The sequence below is a fragment of the Microtus pennsylvanicus genome, chromosome 1 (genome assembly GCF_037038515.1).
Source record: "Microtus pennsylvanicus isolate mMicPen1 chromosome 1, mMicPen1.hap1, whole genome shotgun sequence".
Lineage (NCBI taxonomy): Eukaryota > Metazoa > Chordata > Mammalia > Rodentia > Cricetidae > Microtus > Microtus pennsylvanicus.
In genome coordinates, this window is record NC_134579.1 from 164,792,203 (window position 1) to 164,816,773 (window position 24,571).

General features: G+C 48.3%; 1 protein-coding gene across 2 annotated transcripts in view; it reads left to right on the forward strand.

The window, feature by feature from the left end:
• The window catches only part of Sobp (sine oculis binding protein homolog), a 169,194-nt gene that overhangs the window by 128,237 nt on the left and 16,386 nt on the right, over positions 1-24,571 (forward strand). For both annotated transcript variants that reach the window (XM_075944583.1, XM_075944573.1), the window contains one exon: positions 22,243-24,171. In XM_075944583.1, coding sequence (XP_075800698.1) covers positions 22,243-24,168 — 1,926 coding nt within the window. In that variant the 3' untranslated portion in view covers positions 24,169-24,171. The remainder of the gene's footprint in view (positions 1-22,242; positions 24,172-24,571) is intronic.

Consider the following 24,571-nt stretch of genomic DNA (forward strand, 5'->3'; position numbering starts at 1 on the left):
TGTGCCTTGTGAATTCCCCCAAATGATAGACAAGAACTGCAAATCGGCATCCTTACTCTCTTAGGAGCGGCTATGTTTGCACCTGGTTGTGTACTGCAGCTCACCTTCAGAGCTCCCTCCAGGGAGGTGTGCACAGGCTGTTAAATGAGGTTACATTTTATATGGCCAGCCTTTATAAGCAAGGGAAGTCAGGTGGTCTTATTGCCAAGATCCATTTGGTGAAGGCATCCTGAGAAGGAAGAAGACGGGGCTCTCAGGCCTGTGGCTAGAAGAAGCCCGAGCATGACCTCAGACCGTCACTGGCCCCAGGAAAGGGCTACACCAGATCAGAAGCACTAAGGACTGGGCAGTGGGGCATGACCTTGAAGTCTTACTACGTCAACTTTCCATTACCAACCCCAAACACCTGACACAGTTAATCTAAAAAGAAAAAAAAAGGTTTGTTTTCCCTCACAGTGTAGGAGGATCTAGTCCACAATCAAATGGCTCCATGCTTTGGGCTATGATGGAAAAATCGATCCCTTTTTTCTCTAGGAACAAAAGGGAAGAGGCAGTGGTTGCATTTTCTTCTTCAAAAGCCTGAGAGTCTGTCTAAGTTCCTAGCTCCTAAAGGTCCCATCACCTCCCAGTGCAGCACCCTAGCAACCAAGCCCTGAACGATGGGCATTTGGGGGTTGCTTACCCAAGCCGTAGCTGATACCCACTTGACCCCAGCTGTCATGATGCACTGTCGTTTACAGCTGCATGCCAGTTCTCCGTCGAGCCCCAACATCGCTGTAAACACAGAATCTTCAGTTACCATGAAGACAGGGCTCACCTCATTCATAGCCACCTCCTCTTGGTCACATCGCCTTTCCCAGCTGGGGGTGACTTTTACAGTCACAAAATTTTGAGCTCCGCGGAAAATGAAGCCAACACTTCCGCAAACCTCCTCCATCAGACTCTTGCCCAGTCAGGTATTAGGGACAGCTGGCGGGGAAGTGAGAGGATCGCTCCTCCCCACAGGGCTCATTCAGTGGTCCGGGCAGGTCTGCAGAGCTGGCCCCTCCTTCCCTGGGACCTCTCTGGATTGTCTTCTGTAAGAAGAGTCCTTAGTGGCTCCTGGAGTGGAGGATGCTCTGGAGGGAACTGGCCCACAGAGACAGCAGAGGGAGTCGGGGGGCAGAGAGAGTGTGTGTGGGGGGGAGGCAGAGACAGCAGAGAGAGAGAGTTGGGGTGGGGGCTAGGGTGGGGACAGAAACACCAGGCTGACGTCTGTGTGCTTGTGCGCGACTGAACAGAGGGCCTTAGCAGATTCTGTAGGGTCATCGTGTAACCTCCGGAGATCTCTCACCCAGGGCCAAGAAGCTGAATCAGCATCCTGTAGTGAAGGACAGAAGAGCTGAAGAGCTCACTAGTGTTGTCTGACCTGTCAGAGTGCTGGGAGTATCTAAAGGCCCCAGTCTTGTTTCCAACATAATCTGCTGGCTGGTTCCAAATGGGCTTAAAGGCACATTGTCCTCCATCCCCTCCCCCACCCCCTCTCTCTCACACACACATAAAATGGACCTGAGAGCGAATTAATAAAAAGCAATTTTAGATACTTGCCTTGAAAAGAATTAACCATTTGTCCCACTTATAGTTTTTAAATGAATACATTATTACCTAGGTTACCATTTGTAGAGTGTGATTTTAATACCTAGAAGACAGAATGAGTCCAGAATGCTGGGGGGACCAGCTGTCTGCTTGGCGGTGCTACATAGAGAGTCCCAGAAGCCGCCTTCCTGGTCCGCTTCCCCCCTCTGCCCAGCCTGCACCATCAGCCTGCAGGCTTTGCTTCTGAAGGTCAAATGGCTTGGCCCACGCTGCTGCCCACTCCCTGTGTTCTAAGGACTGCAGAAGTGAGGCTGGGGTAACATGGGAGAAAACCACTGAGGCCTTTGTTGGACCATCTGAGCCCGGGATGTTTATTAGCAGTTTCCCGGGGAAGGGGAGAGGGAGGGGATCCTGGCAGAGCCAAGGAACAGTAATCTTTAGGAAAGAAAGGAAAAGGCCAGCGATAGCAACAAAAACTTCCTGCAGATGTGGAACTTGAAGGAATCCAGAGAGAGCAAGCCTATTTTTAGCAGGCGTGAGAGTGCAAACCATGATAGACGCCACAGGCTGCTGTCACTAACATTTGGCTATAAGCAACATTTTCATATTTAAACATGACAGCCCAGCAAGTTGGGGAGGGGAGAAAAAGTGCTGTCTGCTTGCTGAATAAAAATGATCGCCTTCCCTGAGCCCAGGGGAAGGACCAGTTTCATGTGACGGCCAGCCAGCTAGAATTGAGTTCACCTGTATCGCCGTGAATATGTATGTGTCAGTCCTTGATGTCAGGATCCTGAGAGGTGGGGACGCTGCTCTTTCCGGGTGGAAAAGCTGTGCCCTGTTACCTCTGTAGGGAACGCATCCAGCACACTCTGGCTCAATTAGGCGTGCATGTGTAGAAATACAACACTCAAGTAAGCACGAATAAAAATATATTAAATTTGAAAAAGTTAAGCAATACCATCGGGACAACCAGTGAACTTGAGGTGAACCCAAGAACGGCAGAAAAGAGAATTCCAGAAACATGAGCTCTGGAGCAGTGTGCCAGACTCCAGAGGAGACATCTGCCTTCTGTCCTCCACGCCCTGCACAGGTGTCTCGCTTGGACAGCTGTCTAGAGGCCCGACACACACATTCCCTTGGATCTTTAGGCAGCAGACATGTCTTCAAGTCCTGTTAGAAATTAACGCTGGTAATGTGGGTTTGGGCCTGGGGACACAATTTCGGAGGACAAGGCCGGAGTGAGGACTTCTCAGTTCCCCCACTGCCCATTCTCAGGTAGAGAGGCTGATGAGCGTCCCTCAGAACTGAGGCAGAAGCAAAAGGAGAGAGCTGCAGGACCCAACCAGGAGCCTGTGTTGACATTGGTACACAGGCCCGGGAACTTGGACCTTTCCAGTCAGCTAGCAGAGCAGCAGAGAGGTCTGCTGAGCCTCCCTCTTTTGAGAAAAAAAGCAAGAACTTAAAATGTCAGCTCCCAAGTCACCAACCTCACCTGGGGCTTCATTATGAATATGATATTTCTTGAGCCCAGCCTTGTTTAGAAGGTAGGGCTGGGGGGGCGGGGGGTTAGACTGTTTCATCGGAAGTACGCTGAATGCACGAGGTATAGTATTTGCCGCTTTACGCGCACAGTCTGACGGCATCTGCAGTGTGGTGGAGCTGTTATCAGCTTCTGTTGCCAGAATTTTGTCATTGCCCTAAACAATCAGTAAGCAAAATCTTATTCCCCGCCCCACCCCAGCCCCAAGCCTTGATAACTTCTGTTCACTCTGGGGTTCGCTTGTCTCTTCTGGAGATTTCATACACATGAAGTCATGTGTGCTCTTTTGTGTCTGGCTTAGTTCACACAGTGTACTTTCAAAGCTCGGCTTTATCATGGCACAAACGAGCACTTTTGGCCCTGTTATGGCCGAATGACATTCACTGTATGGACATACCACATCTTGTCTATTAACTACTGATGGACACGTGGCTGGTTTGCTCCTTTCAGCCTTCCCAAACAGGGCCGATTGCACACGGCACACAGAGAGCAGTGGTCTGCATTTTAACAAGTCCTCTGGGTGAGGAAGCACACTCAGTTGTGAAAAGTCTTGGCCCGGAGCCCTGGAGCTGTGCTGCACGCTTGTTGTGTCTCCTCTGGCCCAGCGAGGGTCAAGGCTGGGGCCACTTACATTTCATTGTTCCTGCTGGAAGCAGTAGTTACAGTTTCTAGGAGGTTCTCCAAGTATTCCTCGGGAAAATGCCTCTCACAATAGGAGGGACCTAATTTTTAGATCTTACTTAGACTTTATTTCAAGAGTGATACTTCAAAATATTTCTTAGGGATAGAATAAAAACATCAATTGAAGAATACATAATCTTACTCAGGAGAGAGGCAGGTGGATGTCTGTGAGTTTGAGACCAGCCTGGTCTACTGTATGTAATCAGTTCTAGGCTAGCCAGAGCTACATAGTAAAACCCTGTCTCAAAACAAAAATGAAGAAAGACCTCATCCAATTATTTTACCCAGGCATTCTAGACCTAAGCTCTGACTCTAGCCAGAATTCACTCTTGCCCAGAGGAACCAGGACTTCTTCCTCAGAACTGTAGAAGACATGGGAAGAAAAAGCCACGTATTTGCTAGAAGTTTAACTACTTGGCTAACATGAATGATTGTTGTCTGTAAATGGCCAAGCTCATATACCGCCTTAATTTGCCTGGGGAGATGAAATCAAGATTAGAATCTAAATTCAAATACAAGTTGCTGAATAAATAAACTCATAGGGGGTGCTGGAAGCTTAAAACATTGCCCCTGAGTTCCTGAATATGTAATAATTCAACATAAAGAAGTTACTTTGTTTATATATATTTATATTATATATATATTTATTTATTTTAAGACAGAGTCTTTTGTTGCCCAGGTGGCTGCAAATTCACTATGTAGTCAAGGAAGGCCTTGAACTTCTGATCTTCCACCTGCTAAGTTCATGGAATCAAATCCAGAGCTTTGTGCAGGCAACTAAACTATATCCCAAGCATTTAAAGGGAGATTCTTATATTGAGGAAGAGGGAAGGAAGGCTCTCAGGGGCCAAGTTCAGCTGGCAGACTCTCCTGCAAGCTCAGCTGTTGTGACCCCTGAGATGCAGCATCAGAGGGTGTTGTGTTTCCTTGTCTCCCCACTTGTTGAGTGTGAAACAGAGGCATGAGACAGGGTGTCATGGACCATGCTGGTCTTATGTCATGATACCTTATGGATGTGGGAGCCCCTGAGGAAGTTCCTACCTCGGGATAAAAATCACAAGAAAGCACACCCCTATTTTAGATGTGTAGAGGAGATGTTCTGCTCTGCAGAGGTTGGGGTGGGGGTGGCTTGGATTGGGGGGTGGGTTGTGGGGGGTCTGTGGGTTGGGGTTCCAGCAAGGCAGGCAATGCTCATAGAAGCCGTTCGCAAATAAGATCACAACTCCATTGCTTGTGAGGTAGTGATCTTCTGATGAGTAGATGCTGCATAGTTGGGCAACTAGCCACGTGTGTGATGGCAGAGCTCCATGCACGGAATGAAGCTGGATGATTCCCTCCAGTCCCGGATGATCCTCAAGGCATCAGCTTCCCAAAATTGCTCAGGTGCTAGTTGCTGGATGAAAAACCAGTATCAAAAGGAAATTTGATAGCGGTCTGTTGTGTTAGCTGTTTGAAGTATGTACCTCCTTAAGAGGCAAAAACCAAACAAGAAAACCACTAAGCATCAGTGGTAGGAATTTCAGAAATATTTGATTAATGGCTTCTTGGAGCTGTATCTACTGGTGTGTTCCCCAAGGGGAGCACCAGCACAGGTGATTCCTGAGAATAAGCATGGTTGTCTCTGACCTGTTGCCACTTCTTTTTCTATGCCAAGTGTTAAAAAACTCACAGCCAGCCTGAACTAACGGCACACACCTTTAACATTCTACACACTCTACACTTGGGAGGCAAAGGCAGGTGAATCTTTGAGTTCATAGGCCAGCCTGGTCTGCAAAGCAAGCTCAGAGGGAAAAAAAAAACCTGTCTTGAAAAACCAAAGGAAAACTCACAGCCCTCTCTGGGCTGGGCTTGTAACTCGGTCAGTAGATTTCTCATTTAGCATGCCCATATCCTGGATCTGATCCCTAGAATCACATAAACCTGGCATAGCGGTACATGCCTGTCATCTCAGTACTTGGTAGGTGGAGACAGGAGCATGAGTTACTCTAGGCCATGTAGTAAGTTTGAAGCCAAGCTGGGATGAGACCCTGCCTGAGTAAAGGAAGAAAGGGAGAAGGAAAGAAGGAAGGAAGGAAGGAAGGAAGAAGGAAGGGAGGGAGAGAAGGAAGGAAGGAGAGAGGGAGGGAAGAAGGGAGGGAGGGAAGGAAGGAAGGAGAGAGGGAGGGAGGGAAGGAAGGAGAGAGAGGGAGGGAGGGAGGGAGAGAGGGAGGGAGGGAGGGAGGGAAGGAGGGAGGGAAGGAGGGAGGAGAGAGGGAGGTAGGAAGGAGAGAGGGAAGGAGGGAGGGAGGGAAGGAAGGAAGGAAGGAAGGAAGGAAGGAAGGAAGGAAGGAAGGAAGGAAGGAAGGCAGGCAGGCAGGCAGGCAGGCAGGCAGGCAGGCTGGCCTGTCAAAATGGAGTCTTCCACATACAAAGTTTTTGATGCCAACCAAAGGGAAAGCCCCAGCTTGAGTGAGGCACCTGATGCACTCATGGTGATGGTGTGTTATTCTTCATGTACTATACAGTCCACACTAGTGAGGTCTGAGGGTGGCTGGTGGTCCTCAGACATCTGAAAGTGTAAACACAAAGGAAGAAATTTATGTAACTCAAACCAAAGGGTGCGATTAGGTTAGGAGTAATGGGTTAAAACTGAAGAAGCAGTAGTAAGCACTTCCGGTAGATTTGTTAAGCTTTTGAGTATTTTCTAGGCAATGTTAGTCTGTGTTTTCCGAGTCACTAGAAAATCAGAAAGACAACGCCTGAGATAATCCCCTTAGGGAAAGCAGGGCCTTTGGGGACCAGGAAAGGGGACAGCTAAGCTTTCTGCATTTACCTTCAGGCCATCTTAGCTATTGTTGGAAGGTTCAGTGGGCATCCCTCCTCTGAGTGACTACCCCCACACACACACACTCCCATCTGGAGCTATGTGCTTGCTCTTTTCTTCCAACTGGGAGTCATGGAAGAGAAAGTGTTTTCTACAAGAGAAAACCCTGATATGGGAGGGGAGTTTCTACCTGTCCCAGGACGAGGAAGGCCTGACCCTTTGTTGGTCTGCCCCACAGAGGGTTGGCAGAGGGTCAGTCATGTCAGTGTTGACCACTAAGGGAAGAAGTTTTGTCTGAGGACAAAGCTCCCTAGCCAAAGGAGATAGGAACCCTGCTTGGTGAGGATGCCTGCTTGTTGGTGTGAGGGGAAAGACTTGGGTAGTGTTCATAAGGCCAGGGCTTTTCTCTAGAGCATTTTATCTACTCTAGGAATTTCCTTGACTTTTCTTAAGTCAAATCTATCTGGCCAGTTCTTCCATGGAGTAGAAGATACCCAGGTCCTGGGACCATAAAGCACAACATCAGAACCCTTGGCACTGAGGACTAGACCTGTGGGTACCAATCACTGTCTCGATGGGGTACAGAGACAAAACTTCCTTTAGAAACAATAGCATGGACAATAGTGAGGTATTTTGCATACACAAACGGTTAACACGAACAGAACAATAAAAAGATACGCTGATGTTCATAGGTTTTCAGTACATCATCTCCCGTCCATGGTCACAAGTGTGGGCAGCCGGGGAGGCTCCTTTTCAATAGTGGGTGTATTTCCCATGTAATTTCCTGTTTTGAATCCTTTTCCATTAATAAAAATTATGTTTTGCTCTTTAAAACATCCAGGTATCAGGGCTGGCCCTCGCCACTAGTTTTGTCCCAAAGGGGAATACAAATCTTAAATGGAAAGAAATCACATTGTTTTCTGGAGCTCTCCGGGGGCTCATAGGGGTCTGATGATAACCTTGCCTGAACAGTGAGGTCTGCCATCTCCTGAGCAGGGGACACCCACAGAGCTGACTTACCCTGTCCTTTGGTTGGGCCAGTACTCGATTGTTCTGCCTTGCCTAGACCCCTGCATTACAGGCCATCATCTGGACTCAGTCCACCTTTGTCTCCGAGCTGGGAGAGAACGGACCAGGCAGCAGAAACTCCAAGCCACAGAGCGAGGCTGCCCAGGGAGTTGCTAGGTCATGGCTTGAGCTCTAATCACACAGAAGTGGCGAGACTGGGGGAGGAAGGCCCTGTGGAAAACCACATCGTTCACCCAGGAGGAAGTTGCCCATGAGCACCCGAGAAGTCCTGGAGGCAGAGGGCACTGTGTGAAGTGAGGTTATCCCTTAATGAGCTTTGTGTGTGTGCTCTGGGGTTCTGAATTTCTATGCTGCGGCCTCATCACAGTGTGGGGTAACATTCAAGGAAAGCCTCCACATGCCCTGCACACCTATTTCCTAGCCCCGCCTCCAAAGAGGGTGGGTGACCCCGTGACCTTAGAGGACATTAGAGAACTCTCACAATAAGATTAATTTGGATCCTTGCCAATTTAAAATGCCAGTGCGGCGCTGGAGAATGTGGGAGAGTGTTGAGAATATGGAGCGAGCTTCCCTATCAAAGCTGGAGTAATTACTGCCCGGGATCGGGTTGAACAGAGGGTTAGTGTTACATTTACTGTGAGCAAGCACCAAAGATGTCTTAAGCAAAGAACACAGTTGTCTGTCTCAGTGTGACTCCCATTTACTGAGTGTCAAGCTGCGGGAAGTCCAGCTGATGTAAATAGATTAATATTTAAAAAGTAATACAGAGGAATGAGGTTCCAAACATGTAATGTTTAATTATTAAAAACCCGTAATGGAATTCCAATCCAAATTCATCTCTCACGTCTCAGTAGTGCTCAGCACAAAGCTCCATTAGCTGGTACCGCTGCTTCGTCCACAGCACACTGTGACTACCCCAAGGCCAAGACCAGGGTCTCTTAAAGTGTCTGATGGCACAGATATGGTCAGCTTAAGGAGTTTTATGCTTTCTCATTAAAGAGTTCTTGCAACACTTTTAAACTGATCAGCAAATAACTGTACTGTGTTAACGGGGCACGGAAGACAAGTTATTCCAGCGGATAAGGTTGGGAAGGCCGGCTACCATTTAGGCGTCACAGGACCAGGGGGATACCTTGTGCCACAGACCTTGAGACCTATGTTTCAGGATGCCAGGGCTAGGCTGGATTTTCATTCCAGGTCTGGGGAGGGAGCCCAGTGATGGAGGGCATGCCTAGCATACACACAGCTGTGGGTTTGAGTTCGGCACCGTTTGCAGAAAGGATTTTACTTTGTCCTGGGGTAGCTGGCCACTGGGGCCTCTCCAGAGCACAGCTCTTCTGGCTCCCTGATAGGGATGACTTTGCCCAGAGACCTGGGCCAGGGGATGCTCAGCACAAGAGCTAAAATGTTCAATGAGTCCAATAGGATCAACCAAAAAGACGGGTCAAATCTTTTTTAAAGTCAGTGTGCCAGCAAGTCTGATTGAGCTGGTAGCTCTTTAATTTTATGTTTTTATTCACCAGGCCAGACATGACAGGTCCTTTGTGTATAAGTAGGAAAATTCTGATAGCCCTGTAAGGCTGCCTGCGTGCTTCAGCGGTGTGGGAAGAACTCCTTTCTTGTGAAATGCTCATGGATGTATCTGTCGTGCAGAAAGTGTGGTGTGCTATCCACAATGCTGTGGGGTGGCATCTCGGGGCTCAGAAGATCACCCTGAAGGTCACAGTATCGGTGACGTCCTGTTGGGGGTTTGGGCTGTATAAGGCTACTAGAACGGAGAAGACAGAAATTGAGTTTGTCATGACTGCAGAAGCTGAGACCACAGGGTGAAATGAGATAGGGCCTCGGCCTCTGTGACAGGAAGCCTATCACAGGAGGGGTGGGGCTGAGGAAAGTGCCACCAGGGCCCCGAGTCACCTTGATTCCTGGCAGGATGGAGACTGCTGACGGGTAAAGGAGCCAAGCGTGGGAATCACCTTCACCTTCTCTTGCGGTTCATCACAGCTGACAGGTGTGTCCTGAGCCCTCACCGTGCGCAGCCTGATCTGTTGGGGCATGAAGGCCCAGGACTGCAAAAATGAAGCTTTATTGAAGGAAAATGGGGAGAATTAGGTTTTCTGGCCCCATCTTACAGGCACTCAGACCATTAAAGTGGAGTTTTCCTAAGTTTTTTTTTTTCACTGCACAATTCTACTAGGAAAAAAAACCAAGTAAACAAATGACCACATTCTAAATCTGAGGTTGGGGCCACTCAGGCTAAATGAAGTTCAACTCATTTTTTTTCCTCGGAGCTTCTCGGAGGCTTACACATGGGACTGTGCACTGAGAGTCTCCCAAGAGTGGCGTGGGCCATGTAGCACTTCTCTGCCTGCATGGCGTGCCGTCCTTCCTTGAGCAGAATGTGGGTGCAGGTGGCGATTCTCGGGAAGCACTTCAGGGAATGGAGGGAGGCCGTGCGTGGTCAGGAAGATGGCAGGACAGAGCTAAGGATTAAATCAGAAAGTCAAGCTGGACTGGACTCCTGCTCTAGATAAAGCTCCACACACTGAGATGAGAATAGCCATGGCCGCTCATCCTCATCGAGGCTGGGCTGAAATTCTGGCTTCAAAGATGGTACCAAAGTGCCAGTAACCGGGCAACAGGAAGCCCTTGTTGTCTCGAGGAAGTGAGCATCATTGTTTCTGGATTTAACATAAGGCTTAGCTCTGGCCACCTCAGCAACTGTCTCCCCACTGTCACTCATGCCCTCTAGAGTCCTCCCTGCCCTGTTCTCTTCCATGCTTCCTGGCCTCATGACAGTGACCACCATCCCCATACTTCTTGCTAACTTCAAGCTGCCCCCAAAGAAAATCTAATTGGATCATTAAGATGCTCTGCCCACCTTAAGCAGAAGCCCATATTAATCTTACATCCAGCCCACTGTGACCAGGAAGGTCAGGGAAACAGAACCGTAGTGGTACCCAGAGTGTAATGTGTTCTGTGCTAATGTAAAGGTAGCGAGCACACGGTTGGAGATCCTCTGTTGTCCTCTCCTCTTCTGTACATACTGATCTGTTCCAAGGGCTTACTTTGATTTGGCTCTATCAAGTTCTTCCACATTACTAGGTCATAAGCCCTGGAAGAAAGGCCCGGCCTCACTTTCTTAGGTTATCCCTCCAATGCTCTTGTGTGCAGAGGCTGTTTAGATTAGGCATCTTTGGCACACTCATTTCTCTTTGGGTCCAGCGTGCATTATAGAACGCTCCTCTTCAGGGGAGGCCAGCCGATGATGTAGTTCATCTTCCAGGAGTTGTAAGGCAGGCCTTTCACCCAGATGCTGACAATATGTCACTTCTGCCAGCGTTAGCTTATCTTTAAACAAGAGATGCTATCTGGCCGCTTGTCTCTTTGCAGACTTCTGGCGAGAAGACTGTGATACCGAGCTACTTGAAGTTATTAGAAGGGGCCTTATGAATAACAGTTGTGTTTAAATGCAGACAAATGCGATCCGTCTGCATCCTGGGTTGGCTTGTTTCTCATCACTCAGCCGCCGCCGCGGGACTTTGCCTGGATGCGCAGATTAGGCTGGGCTAACCTAGGATTTGCTAATGAGAGTGGAGTCACGTGCCGGATCCAGCATTGGTGGGTGTTTTCAACCTGGCAGCTGCGCTGCGGGATGGCGAAATTCACAGAACAAAGGTGGAAGCAAACCAGCAGTCCCCAAGCAGAGGAGACAAAGGATCCAACATGTGGAGCTGAGAAAACACCGCAAGCCCTGCCCAGCCCGCCTCACTCGCTAGGCAGTTATCACGCGGGGCTTAATTAGCAAAAAGATAAAACAATAAATAGGTAATTCAAATGATCCCTTCTTCCCAGGTGTGGAAGCCCAGCATACTGGGGGTTCTGAATTTTCAGCAGAGTGTACCAGACGACATAAATGTCACATTTGTGTGTGACTGAGCTGAAGGGATTTTGTTGGTGGATCTGGTCGGGGTGACTGGTGCTGGCCTCAAGCTGAGCCTAAGGCTAAAACTTCCACAGTGAACTTAAGACCACAGCCTGGCCTGGAAACCTCCTCATTACTGCAATTATGTCGCTGTCAAACTCTCCACAGCCACTGGGAATGGCAGAGAACCGAGGGTCAAGTGATTTTGGTTTCTTGGTTGGGTTTTGTGGCATATTTTTGCTTTGAAGTACATATCACAGAAAAATCGATAGCACTCGAGTTTTCTCTTTGTTTTGGGGGAACAGATCCAATAGGAGAAGAGTGAATAAATAGGACTAGAAAGGACAGGAACTTACATTCACAAGGAAACTAAAAAGCCCCCATTTGGATGGCGCTTTATATGTTTTAGGTGGTTTTCGCTTGCACTGTTTGTTTTGATCCTCACAGCAGACCTTGATGAGAGGCATGGGGCTCATGGTGCAGAGGAAGCATTGAAAGGTGGGCAGGGCCTCCCAAGTGCAGCATGGGATGTGGCCACCCAAGGTAGCAGGTACCCACTGGCAAGAGTACGCTGAGCGATTGAAAGTCCTCTTCCAGGAAACATGAGACGAGGGGCTGAAAGACACCTTGGCTGTGGAGAGCACCAGTGGCTTCTGTAGAAGACACAGATTCAGTTTCTAGCACCCACCTGGCAAATCACAGCTGTCTGTTCTGGGGGATTTGGTGCCCCCTTTCTGACCTCCGTGGGCGTTGCATGCACAGGCTACACATCCATGCAGGCAAACACTCATTCGCATAAAATAAAATCAAATCGTTTTCAAAAAGAGAAAAATACAGTTATAAGATGAGAAGGAGGGGCACGGAAACCATCCCAGTGAGCCTGAAGAATGGGGTGGGATAAAGGCAGCAGATGTGAGCTGGGAAGAATGGAAGCGTGGGAAGGCCAGTGAAGGCCAGTTCTTCACCACACAGAGCCATATACAGGAGCAAAGAAATGGCTTCCAGTGTCTGTACCAACACAGAGTAAGAAAGACCAAGTTACTTGGCTTATGAGCATAAGAGAAAAATCTCAGCGATCCCGCTGAGACCAAGGGGAGGCCTGATGTTAGGTGAACACTATCACAAATATGAGACGGTATTCCCACCAGTGTGGCTCGCAGGTGGATACAGTTCAGGAGAAGATTGCATCCTTGCCTGGCAGGCTATACTCATATGTGGAAGCATAGACAGGATCAGGAAAATAAAAGGGAGCATTAAGAGTAGCTTGAAAGGAAAATAGTTGTGGGATGTTTGTTATAAAATCCAAAGCAGATATGAGAAAATAAACTACTCCTCTGAGTGTAGTGGTGTCTCAGAAAGACATTGAGAAGTCCTCTGCTGTTCGTTCATTAATTTGTTAATTGCTTTTTTGAAGACAGGTTTTCTTTGTGTAGCCCTGGCTATCCTAGAACTAACATTGTAGACCAGGTTGGCCTTGAACTCACAGAGATCCTCCTGCCTGTGCTTCCCAAGTACTGGGAATAAAGGCATGTGCCACTACCTCCTGCTGTCAGTATAGGTTTGTTTTTTTTTTTTTTTTTTTTTTTTGGTTTTTCAAGACAGGGTTTCTCTGCGGCTTTGAAGCCTGTCCTGGAACTAGCTCTGTAGACCAGGCTGGTCTCGAACTCACAGAGATCTGCCTGCCTCTGCCTCCCGAGTGCTGGGATTAAAGGCGTGCGCCACCAGCGCCCAGCTCAGTATAGGTTTTGAAGGCACCCACATCTTGTTTAGAATCTGCATGTGTGTGGTTAATCTTGGGGTGTTATGAGTATGAGTACCAGTGCTGTAATATTACTTATTAGTTTCACCAGCATAATTTATTAGTATTACATCAAATTAGGGCTTGTAGTGAGAATTACGTGATAGATCTGACTTTAGTATAATGTTCTGGGAAGATCTAAGCATGCATAGAGATGGATACCAAAGCCTAAAGCAGTGCCCTGGAGAATGCACACACAGGTCCTGCCTGTGGTCCAGAGCCAGAAACACAGGCAGGAGACTATTAAAGAACCCTGAATACGCAGTGTGAGCAAAGGCATAGCCTGGTGCCTCGCAGATTCCAAGAAACCCATGTGTGGCTGGTTAATAACTACGACACCAGGAACTAGCTACCTCGGGCCACTAAGAAGCAGTAAGCCAGTGTTCTGATGCAGAAGGCAATGCAGGGTTTTCAGAGCGTGCCCTTTCCCTGAGCCTCCTGCATGTCTGTGGGCCTATGCATTTAGGCAGTGCTAAGGCAGAGGCCAGGTAGCAGGCTCAGGGACCATCTCTAGAGGGGGAAAATCTCTTCAGATATCAGTGATAAGAACACACTTTTCTCAAAGAGTGTGCTGTTGATGTGTGATTAACTCAGTTGTAGAGCTAAAACCCACGAGTTTTGAGATATGACTCCTGTCAGAGTCTGCATGCAGGAAGACATGAGGTGAATTACCTCCTGTAGAGGCCAGCTCTCTCTCTCTCTCTCTCTCTCTCTCTCTCTCTCTCTCTCTCTCTCTCTCTCTCTCTCGTTTGTTTTTGAGACAGGGTTTCTCTGTATAACCTTGGATGCCCTAGAACTCACTTTGTAGACCAGGCTGGCCTCGAACTCAGAGATCCACCTGAGGCCAGTTCTATTTCCCTTTCTCCCTCCCTCCTCCCTCCTTCCTTCTTTTTCCCTGTGCTGAAGATAACATCGAGCATGCACAGTCCAGGACCCCATGGCCTATGACTGTTAGACAAGTCCCGTACCCATGAGCAACAGTCTCAGGCCTTCCTTCCTCCCCATTATACACAATGACCAGGCAGGGAGAGAACTCCTATAATCACCAGTTATGTGTCAAATATCCAGACAGACACGCAGAAGACAGGAAGAGAAAAAGAATCAGGCCCAGAGATAATGTTTGAAAAAAAGAAATCAAATGTCTATGTGTCATACAGGAAATGTCCGCATCAACAAAGCTTTGACACCAGCTCGCTACACATCTGAAAGCAGTGATCTTCAGGGGTGGGTTGGGAAGCAGATTCAGGTTTGGTGTTGAGAGAATAAAACATAAAGTGGAGTTTTTAGTTAAAAGCTATTAGTTCAGCACTGGTCTTTGAGGTGAACCTGTGGCTGGGTGGGAAGATACTGCCGAGGAGCTGCTTTTCCTCACTGCTGACAGGTACTGGCTCTCTTCTTGTGCAGTCGCACAGCCCCGGGGCCTTCTTGAGCATACCCTGGTTCTTATGTTCGAATAAACACAAGTATTCTCTTAAGTTTCAGTTTGCAGCAAAGATGACCCAGTAAAACCAAAAACCCGCCCTTCCCATTCCCACGGGAGACCTCACTGCGCGAGGAGGAACACAGTTGATGAGGGCCTTCTGCATCCCTTCCACAGTGCCCAAGGCACAATGAGCTGTCAGTCAAAGTTCACTAGTGAATGTGTCAAGAGGATTATGTGATACACAAATTCTTCAGGGCAGGCGGTAGCTGTACCGGCTGGAGTTGTTAACTGCAGAAACCATGGCAGAGCGGCAGCCTGACAATGGGAGGTGGGTGGGGCTCTGCCCTCGGATTCTGGGCACCAGTTTAGCCTCTTGCTGCTCTCCTTTTTCCTTGTGCATCCATCCCCTGACAGCACTACTGATGGCCTCATTTTACAGAGAGCATGTGAAGTCCCTGGCCCGCTGGGGCTGGAGAAGGAGATGAGATGGTCTCTCGGTTTCTGTCAGGTCAGACTATCACAGCTCTCGGCACAGGTAGACCATGTTTCCTTGGGTGTTGCCATGTTGCTGTTGGGATGATTCCTTCTGTGAGGACCAGCAGAGCACTTGTGACCCCTGATCTTAGACCCATGGGAAGCCGCCGTTTGAATCATGTGTGGCTGTCAGCATGGCCCATTAGCCCCTGAGTACGGGGCAGGAGTCATCAGCACAGGCTAGAGAAGCAGAGGCTCGGGTCAGTCATGAGCCAGTAGCCAGATCTCACCAGCATCCTGAAACCTGGGGACATTACTGCTCTGCTTTATGGAGCTATGAGCTGACCCTCAAGAGGGACTAAAGAGCATCCTTCTTAGAACAGAAACTCTCAGCATGAAACTGCCATGTAGGAACACTTAAGTTGTATGTTTCCAATGGTTTCTAAAGGCATAGCCCAGGTCCCTGGGGCCGATCCCTTCCCTGAGAGAGATGGGGGAGCAGGGAGGGGAGCAGACAGGACTATGGCAAACACTGCCCTGTCATCCTGTTAGAAAGCCAACCTGCAGAACCTTTCTTGGTTTGACAATGAACTTCTTTCTGAATTGCTCTTCTGTAAGCTCCCAGCCCCCTTCTTAGTCTCTCTCCAGGTTTCTTCAAGGCCTTCCATGTCTGTGGCCGCCAAAGCATCCTTTTTCTTCCTTCACTCTCAACTCCAGCTTTGTGGGGAAACTTGGATTGGTAGCTTGGCCTCTCCCCTATGCTTGTGGTGGCCTCTCCCACCTTCTGACAGTAGGGCGAGGTCAGTCTGGCTTCAAGGCTCTGGTCCTTCCTTTGGAAGATAGTTCTCCATGTAACGAGTCCGGCGGACCATCCATCAGCTCTGCTTTTTAATAAAACATGAATAGCACAGTTTATGGCTTGCACTATTCAAACAGCAGTTGTGCCTAAGAGGAATTACTCATTCTAATGGCTCTTGCACTCATTTCCAGGCCGCCATGCTGCTCTGTCAAGCTTTTGCTAAATTAGAACCTGGCCGTAGAGCAGAGGGTTCAGGTGGCGCTGAGTAGCAGCTCCTCGGGATGGTGAGCAGCTGGTCCACAGGCCCATCAGCTGCCGCTCTTGTCCCTGCAAAGAGCCCCTTTGTCACCCTTAGGGTAAGATCTCCTGGCAGCAGGGTGAGGGCAGGTATCTGTGGGAAACACTGATTTGTCCAGAAACACATCTCATTTTCTTTCAAAGACACACGGGTTATAGGAGAACAATCATTTCCTTTTCACACTGGCAGGAGATTAAAAACCCAGGCTGTTACAAGCCTAGCTGGCATATAGTTGTGACTATTACTAGTCCCATTCCACAGAGGGAGAAATCGAGGCTGAGAAGGCAGTGCCCGCTCCTTCCTACATTTTGTATTCCCACATTCTATGTGATTTTTGTAGCATCTTCGGTGTCTCAAATACATGATACTAGGGACCTCCTGGAGGCTGTGTCAAGACCACGAAGAAGGTGTGGGCCCTTCAGAAGAGGCAGGAACAAGTAGGGGTTCAGTCTAAGACCCTCAACTCATGCTATGAGGTGACAGCTTATGAACGGGTCAGGGCTTCAAAGCCTTTAAAAGCTTGAGTACCCAGGCTATGTCTCTCCACTCTCCTACACTTTACTCTTGAATGAGCTCATGGTTCCCTGAGCAGGCCAGGACTTTGAGATCAATGTCACATTTAACCTGCCAAGGACCGGAGACTCACCTTCCTATGACAAAATACAGTCTAGCTTGCAGAGCTCAAGTACAGGACTGTGGTGACATCAGTGAGAAGTCAGAAGCATAGGAAAGGTTTTATGTGTGTGTGTGCGGGGGGGGGGGTGTACTTTTCGAGTTGTTGATGGCATTCAGGAGAAGCTAATATGTTTTTACTGTTCCATTGGTGCAAACCGTCTTTACACAGAGAAGACAGATTTCAGCAAAAGAATTTAATTAAATATTGCCTGATGCCAGATTCCCACTCAGAAAGCAGCGGTGGGTTCCATTAAAGGATGAACTTTACTCCCACAGCTGACAGCTGATTAATGTGTTAATTAGAATTCCTGCCTCACCCCCAGACACCTAAGCCTTCTCTTAAGCCCAGAAGGATATATATATATATATATATATATATATATATATATATATATATACACACACACACACACACACATTGTACCATGCGGTAACCTAAGGCTTCTATACAGAAGAATGTATACATTGTATCATATGGGTAACCTAATGGCATTTATATACAGAAAAATACATGTGTTGTACCATGCGGGTAGCCTAATGGTATATATACAGAAGAATGTATACATTGTACCATATGGGTAGCCTAATGGCGTATATACAGAAGAATGTATACATTGTACCATACAGGTAGCCTAATGGTGTATATACTGTGGTTCTGGCCTTGGGCATGTATGTGAAAAAGAAAGTTCAGTTGCCAGCATGAATGGCTTTCTTTCTTTTCATAGCTTTGAAGGAGTCATAAGAACCCGAATCTATGCCTTTCAGGGCGCTGGTGTCAAGAGCAAGGGAAAGCCTGCTGAGAAAGTGTCTTCTGAGTAGTGGGGTGGTGTAGGTTACTACACATTTATTTCACAGGAAAGGAGGGAAGCCATCCGACCACTGGGCTTGTAAGTACTGCCCTGGCAGCCTGCCAGCAAAGCGGACTAAAGGAAATAAATGTTCCTTCTCTTGTGTAGAATTGGACCCATATCAGGAAAGGGAACTTGATCTGAAGGACTGTGTGCTAGGCTTGAAGGGAACACATGTGTGCGTATCTCCTTTGTGATCTTTCTGTCTTCCCGGTGACCTGGAATGGATCTGTGATCCGAAGCATTCCAGCAGTCCTACTCAGTGGTTTGCGTTTGCTGATTGAGTGTTTGGTCCCCATATTGGCGTAGTAAGACAACAGCAGCTAGGTCCAGTCTGGGGCCTCTTAGGGAGACAAGTGGACCCAGAGGTTCCAGCAGAAGCAAAGGGGGATGGAATCATGCAAGTCAGTACAGAGCTCTGGGCATCCGGCTTGTCTTAACTTGTCTGAAGGAATTTTGGTTCCTCTTGACATTGGGTAAGGGGGGGCTGAAAAAGTATCAAAAATTAAAATAACAATGTGGCAGAATTTAAATCTATCCACAAAGAAGAAGAGACTATCCCCAATGCCAAAGTACAAAACCATAGCTTATGAGATATTTGCTGTGTGTTTTGCATATGCAAATGTTATTTTATCAAAAAGAAATACTATATATATTTTTACATAACTACCATAGCTTAAATAATCATCTTAGGCTCCTATGATGAAACCTTTAATTACGGAAGTGTCGCTGGCTGGATGTGGAGTGAATTATGGTGCTGGGTTTTACTGCCGCACGTGATGGAGCCATTTGCACCATAAATCCATTGACCTCATCTTAAATGATGTGTCCTGTACGACAGACTTGATTCATTCCTTCTTAAGTGACACTCTCCCCCTTCTAATCATCTTCTGCTTCATCAGAAAGATTGCTTTCCCATATTTTTAGGTCTGTCTTCTGAACTGAAAGGGAAGGCCTTATTAGAGTCAAGCTCACAGCATCCCAAAACGACACAGTTGGGGCACACTGCAGCGGAGGCTCTTTCAGAAGAGGCAGGAGAACAAGCATTAGCATTAGGCCTTTTGGGTGGTAGCAGTGGGAAGCATGTCTTTAATTCCACCACTCTGGAGCAGAGGCATGTGGGTCTCTGTTAGTTCAAGGCCAGTCTGGTCTATGGAATGAGTTCCAGGACAGCCAGGGCTACACAGAGAAACCCAAAAACCAAAACCACCTCCCAGAAAGAAAGAAAGAAAGAAAGAAAGAAAGAAAGAAAGAAAGAAGGAAGGAAGGAAGGAAGGAAGGAAGGAAGGAAGGAAGGAAGGAAAGAGCCCAAGGCCCTTGCTTTGCTTTGATGGAAAGGTTTGAAAAGAGTGGATTTTTGTTTCTGATGTCTGTGATTATTTTTCTGTTGGAAAGAGTGAAATGTGATGGCGAATTCTCATTGGATAATTAGGACGGTCTGTGAGCATCATTCACCAGTGACTAGGAAAAGTGGAGGGTGGGAAGGGAGAACTGTTACATTATACTTAGAATATTATGTTTTTTTCACCCCACTTGAAAAATATTTATCTAGTTTGAGGAAACACGAATCCTCTGGAGGCAAAAAAAAATCAATCTGGCAGTTTAAAAACCAATTAATGATATCATAAAATTCTTCCCGATTATTGTTAAATAGTAAGATCCAAAGGACACGTGCCAGGAGAGTCACGTGTTATTTTAATTAGTTTAATTCATCGAGGATGAGTTTTCAGTTCATGAAGAAAGAAATTGTTTGGTCCCTCACTTCAAACTTATACATTTATATTTTAGGCTTTCTCTGCGGTAGTTTCATTTCACAACAAAATTTAAATGCCGCATGATTATATGGTAACTTTCTTCTTTCTTCCTTCCTTCCTTCTTTCTTTCTCTCATTCTCTCTCTCTTTCTTTCTTTCTTCCTTCCTTCTTTCTTTCCTTCCTTCTTTCTTTCTCTCATTCTCTCTCTCTTTCTTTCTTTCTTTCTTTCTTTCTTTCTTTCTTTCTTTCTTTCGAAACAGGATCTCACTTTGTACCTCTAGCTGTCCTGGAACTCACTATGTAGACCAGGCTGGGCTTGAACTCGCAGAAATTCTCCTGCCTCTGCCACCCAAAGGTTGGGATTAAAGGTGTACACCATTATACCAGGCTCTAACTTTATTTAAATGGATACACCATGTTTTCACTAACAGTTCACTTAACCTTAATCTAGATAAGAAATGTGAAGGTCTGATATAGTCTTTGAGGCTCTTTTCATCAGAGGCAACTTTGCATGTACCTGCAAGATGGGCATCTCACTGATAACAAAACTATCCCCTCGAGTCCAGAAGGGCCCTGGAACACTGCTAGTGAAGGGCCGGACATATGAGCACTGCCATCACTATGGTTCAACCACTTTAATGGAGGCAACGATTTTGATAGCTACATTGAAGTAATTCCCTTACCACCGAAGCCCACTCACGGGTGTTCTAGTCCCAGATTTTTGGGAAGAACAAACAAAACCTAATGCGTGCCAAAGCATACATCTGACTCAGTCTCACACGGTCAGGTTTATCAACCAAAAGCACCAGTGAGAAAAAACCCAAAACATGGAGAAGGGAGAGTGGCTTTGCACACGCAGCCCCACCACATCTGCCCCCAATCACATGCTAGCATGTCAGCACAGTTTACAAGCAAGGGAAGCTGAGAGTTAAGTGAGATGAGTCACCAAATGCCCAGCATATGTTGTTTGTGCATTGTTTATGTGACCAATCATTATTAAAATTTATCATCTTTTAATTATTATCAGTTTGTAATCATTAAAAACACATCCACGCATGCATGCGCACAGCAATAGAACAAACGCCCTTCAAACCTGAGGTCCCATTTAGAACAATACTGGAAGCACTGCTCCATTGCAGGAAGAAAGAGTCCCATAAACTCGCAATGGTGCTGAATTTTGCAATTCCTTCTCTGCTGCTGTATGGCTTGAATGCTATGGAAATGATAAAGAAAGAAAGAAGAAGAAAGAGAAAAATATTGTGTGTATAAAATTCTGTCAAGAAAAGTGAGGCACTGGAGGAACTATTGAAAGTTTTGACATCTGTTTATCTGTTTATAGCGATGGCAAGATCACTCATGTTAATTCTTGTTTAAAATGCCATATGAAGGGAAGACATTTGTGCAAACAAGAGTCATATTTGAATTGTAGATCATGTCTTCACCATCTGTGAGAGCTGATGGTGTTGCAAAATTAATGTGTTAATGAAATCACAATAATTTCTCCAAAGTAATGGGTTCTGCAGCCGAGATGACTATTTTTTGAACTTTGGTGTCTACTGATTTCCAATTGGGAAGGCTCTGAGTCTTTAATTAGCTCCGCAGCCCAGCTCTGAAATAAATTTGGTGATATCCTTCTTTTGCCAGGAGTAGAAGGGGGGGGGGGTGGAAGCCATAACAACTTTTGGAAAATGTTCTCTGGTGTTTGAAAAGTTGTTAAATAAGGCTGCCTGCCAAGGAATGTCACCAAAAATTCTGACTGCTGAGAAAGAGTGGGCAAACAGCTCAAAAAATAATTCTAGCTTGCTGCAACATCACAGGTTGGGAGAGCTAAACCTCACACAGACTTCATGGTGAAGTCCAAGTTGCTCCTTGGAATCCAGACATGAGGTTATCCAGCACTCTATGCTATTGGTTAGCTCAGCACACCCTTTCCAACATGGAACTGGATGCGGTCTATAGCACAGAGAGACTTTACATAAATAAGGGGAATAGTAAGAGGTTATGTTGCATCACCGTTGAGCTCTCTAGAGATTACTTTCTTCCAGCATTTTTTAGATGTCTGTTTCCAGTGAACCTGATAAGTAAGTAAAACTATGAAGGCAAGTATTGAGTAAGTGTACTGGATAAGTGTACTGGGCAGGTGTATTGGACAGGTGTACTGGGGAAGTGTACTGGGCAGGTGTACTGGGGAAGTATACTGAGCAGGTGTACTGGGTAAGTATACTGAGCAGGTGTACTGGGCAGGTGGACTGGGGCAGGTGGACTGGGTAAGTGTACTGGGCAGGTGTATTGGGGCAGGTGTACCGGGCAGGTGTACTGAATAAGTGTACTGAGCAGGTCCACTCTGTTTTGTTAGAACCATCTTCAAGTCATTTTCACACTGTTAATACCATTTTTTGAAAGAAAAAAGGAGAGACTGTGGTTGTTGCTATTTTGAAGATCCTATTTATAAAGCAAATTCATCATTCGCAACCATTTCAGAAACTTACCTTCTGAAGGGAACCCACCCAACTATTTGACAAATTATGATAAAGTTTGAAAGAGCCTTTATGTGAAACATGAACGCCATCTGCAGAGAAATCTTATCTTACCTGTTGTGGTTTTTATTGCTGTGTTGTAGGTGTGTGACTGGTGTAAACACATAAGGCATACAAAAGAATACCTGGATTTTGGGGACGGGGAAAGAAGGCTTCAATTCTGCAGTGCAAAATGTCTCAATCAATACAAAATGGACATTTTCTACAAAGAGACACAGGCCAATCTTCCAGCTGGGCTGTGCAGCACGTTACATCCTCACATGGAAAGTAAAGCAGAAGGCACCGGGGTGCAGCTGCTCACTCCAGACTCTTGGAATATCCCGCTAACAGATGCTCGGAGGAAGGCTCCCTCCCCGGTGACAGCAGCTGGCCAAAGCCAGGGCCCTGGCCCATCCTCGTCCACCACCGTCTCTCCATCTGACACTGCCAACTGCTCTGTCACTAAAATCCCCACGCCAGTGCCCAAGTCCCTCCCCATCAGCGAGACTCCAAATATCCCTCCTGTCTCGGTCCAGCCACCTGCTAGTATCGGACCTCCGCTGGGCGTCCCGCCTCGCAGCCCTCCCATGGTGATGACCAACCGCGGCCCGGTGCCGCTGCCCATCTTCATGGAGCAGCAGATCATACAGCAGATCCGCCCGCCCTTCATTCGTGGGCCGCCGCATCATGCCTCCAACCCCAACAGCCCCCTGTCCAATCCCATACTCCCGGGCATTGGGCCTCCGCCCGGTGGCCCCAGGAACCTGGGCCCCACTTCCAGCCCCATGCACAGGCCCATGCTATCACCCCACATCCACCCACCAAGCACGCCTACCATGCCTGGGAACCCCCCGGGGTTACTGCCCCCGCCGCCCCCGGGCGCGCCTTTGCCCAGCCTTCCCTTCCCTCCGGTAAGCATGATGCCAAACGGCCCGATGCCGGTGCCCCAGATGATGAACTTCGGGCTGCCATCGCTTGCCCCGCTGGTGCCGCCCCCTACGCTACTCGTGCCGTACCCAGTGATTGTGCCCCTGCCGGTGCCCATCCCTATCCCTATCCCCATTCCCCACGTCAACGATTCCAAGCCCCCAAACGGATTCTCGAGCAACGGCGAGAGCTTCGTTCCGAGTGCCCCAGGTGACTCGGCAGCAGCGGGAGGCAAGTCGGGGGGACGCTCCCTGTCTCCGCGGGACTCCAAGCAGGGCTCGTCCAAGTCGGCCGACTCGCCGCCTGGAAGCTCCGGCCAAGCTCTGAGCCTGGCGCCCTCAGAGCGCGGCCGTGGGGAGGTGGTGGACCTGACCCGGCGTGCCAGCAGCCCCGCGGGTGCGGGAGGCCAGCCTGGCTTCGCCGGCGTGCTACACGGCCCGCAGGATGGTGTCATCGACCTGACCGTAGGCCACCGCTCCCGGCTGCACAACGTGATCCACCGCGCGCTGCACGCGCACGTCAAGGCGGAGCGCGAGCCGGGCGCGGCGGAGCGCAGGACCTGCGGCGGCTGCAGGGACGGCCACTGCAGCCCGCCCGCCGCCGGCGACCCGGGCCCGGGCGCCCCAGCGGGTCCCGAGGCTGCCGCCGCCTGCAACGTCATCGTGAACGGCACCCGCGGCGTCCCGGCAGAGGCTAAGGGCGCAGATCCGCCGCCGGAGCAACCACCTCCCCCCGTGCCACCCAAAAAGCTGCTGTCGCCCGAGGAGCCCGCGGTGAACGAGCTGGAGTCGGTCAAGGAGAATAACTGCGCTTCCAACTGCCACCTGGATGGGGAGGCGACCAAAAAGCTGAGGGGGGAGGAGGCCCTGGCGGGGGGCGACAAGTCGGACCCAAACCTCAATAACCCTGCGGATGAGGACCACGCCTATGCTCTGCGAATGCTGCCCAAGACCGGCTGCGTGATCCAGCCTGTGCCAAAACCCACGGAGAAGGCTGCCATGGCACCCTGTGTCATCTCCTCGCCCATGCTCAGCTCCGGCCCTGAGGACCTGGAGCCGCCGCTCAAAAGGAGGTGCCTCCGAATTAGAAACCAGAATAAGTAAAAGGTTTGTATGTCCACCTGGGCACTCCTCCAAGAGCCAGTGTCCCTCCCCGCCTTGTTTCTTAGAAGGCGGAGGCGAGATGTAGCCATCACAATCCTGTCCCTTACCTCTTTCACTTCACCGTGTACTTATCCTGCACCTCTGACACCTGGCAATGTTTAGTACACCATTACCGGTTTACAGCCTAGAGGCAGCTTAAGCGCCATGATCACTCAAGCCCTTGAACCCGAGAGAAAAACACACGCTTTTGTTACATGTTTGTTTTCTTCTTCTTCTTCTTCTTCTTCTTCTTCTTCTTCTTCTTCTTCTTCTTCTTCTTCTTCTTCTTCTTCTTCTTCTTCTTCTTCTTCTTCTTCTTCTTCTTCTTCTTCTCCTTCTCCTCCTTCTCCTTCTCCTTCTCCTT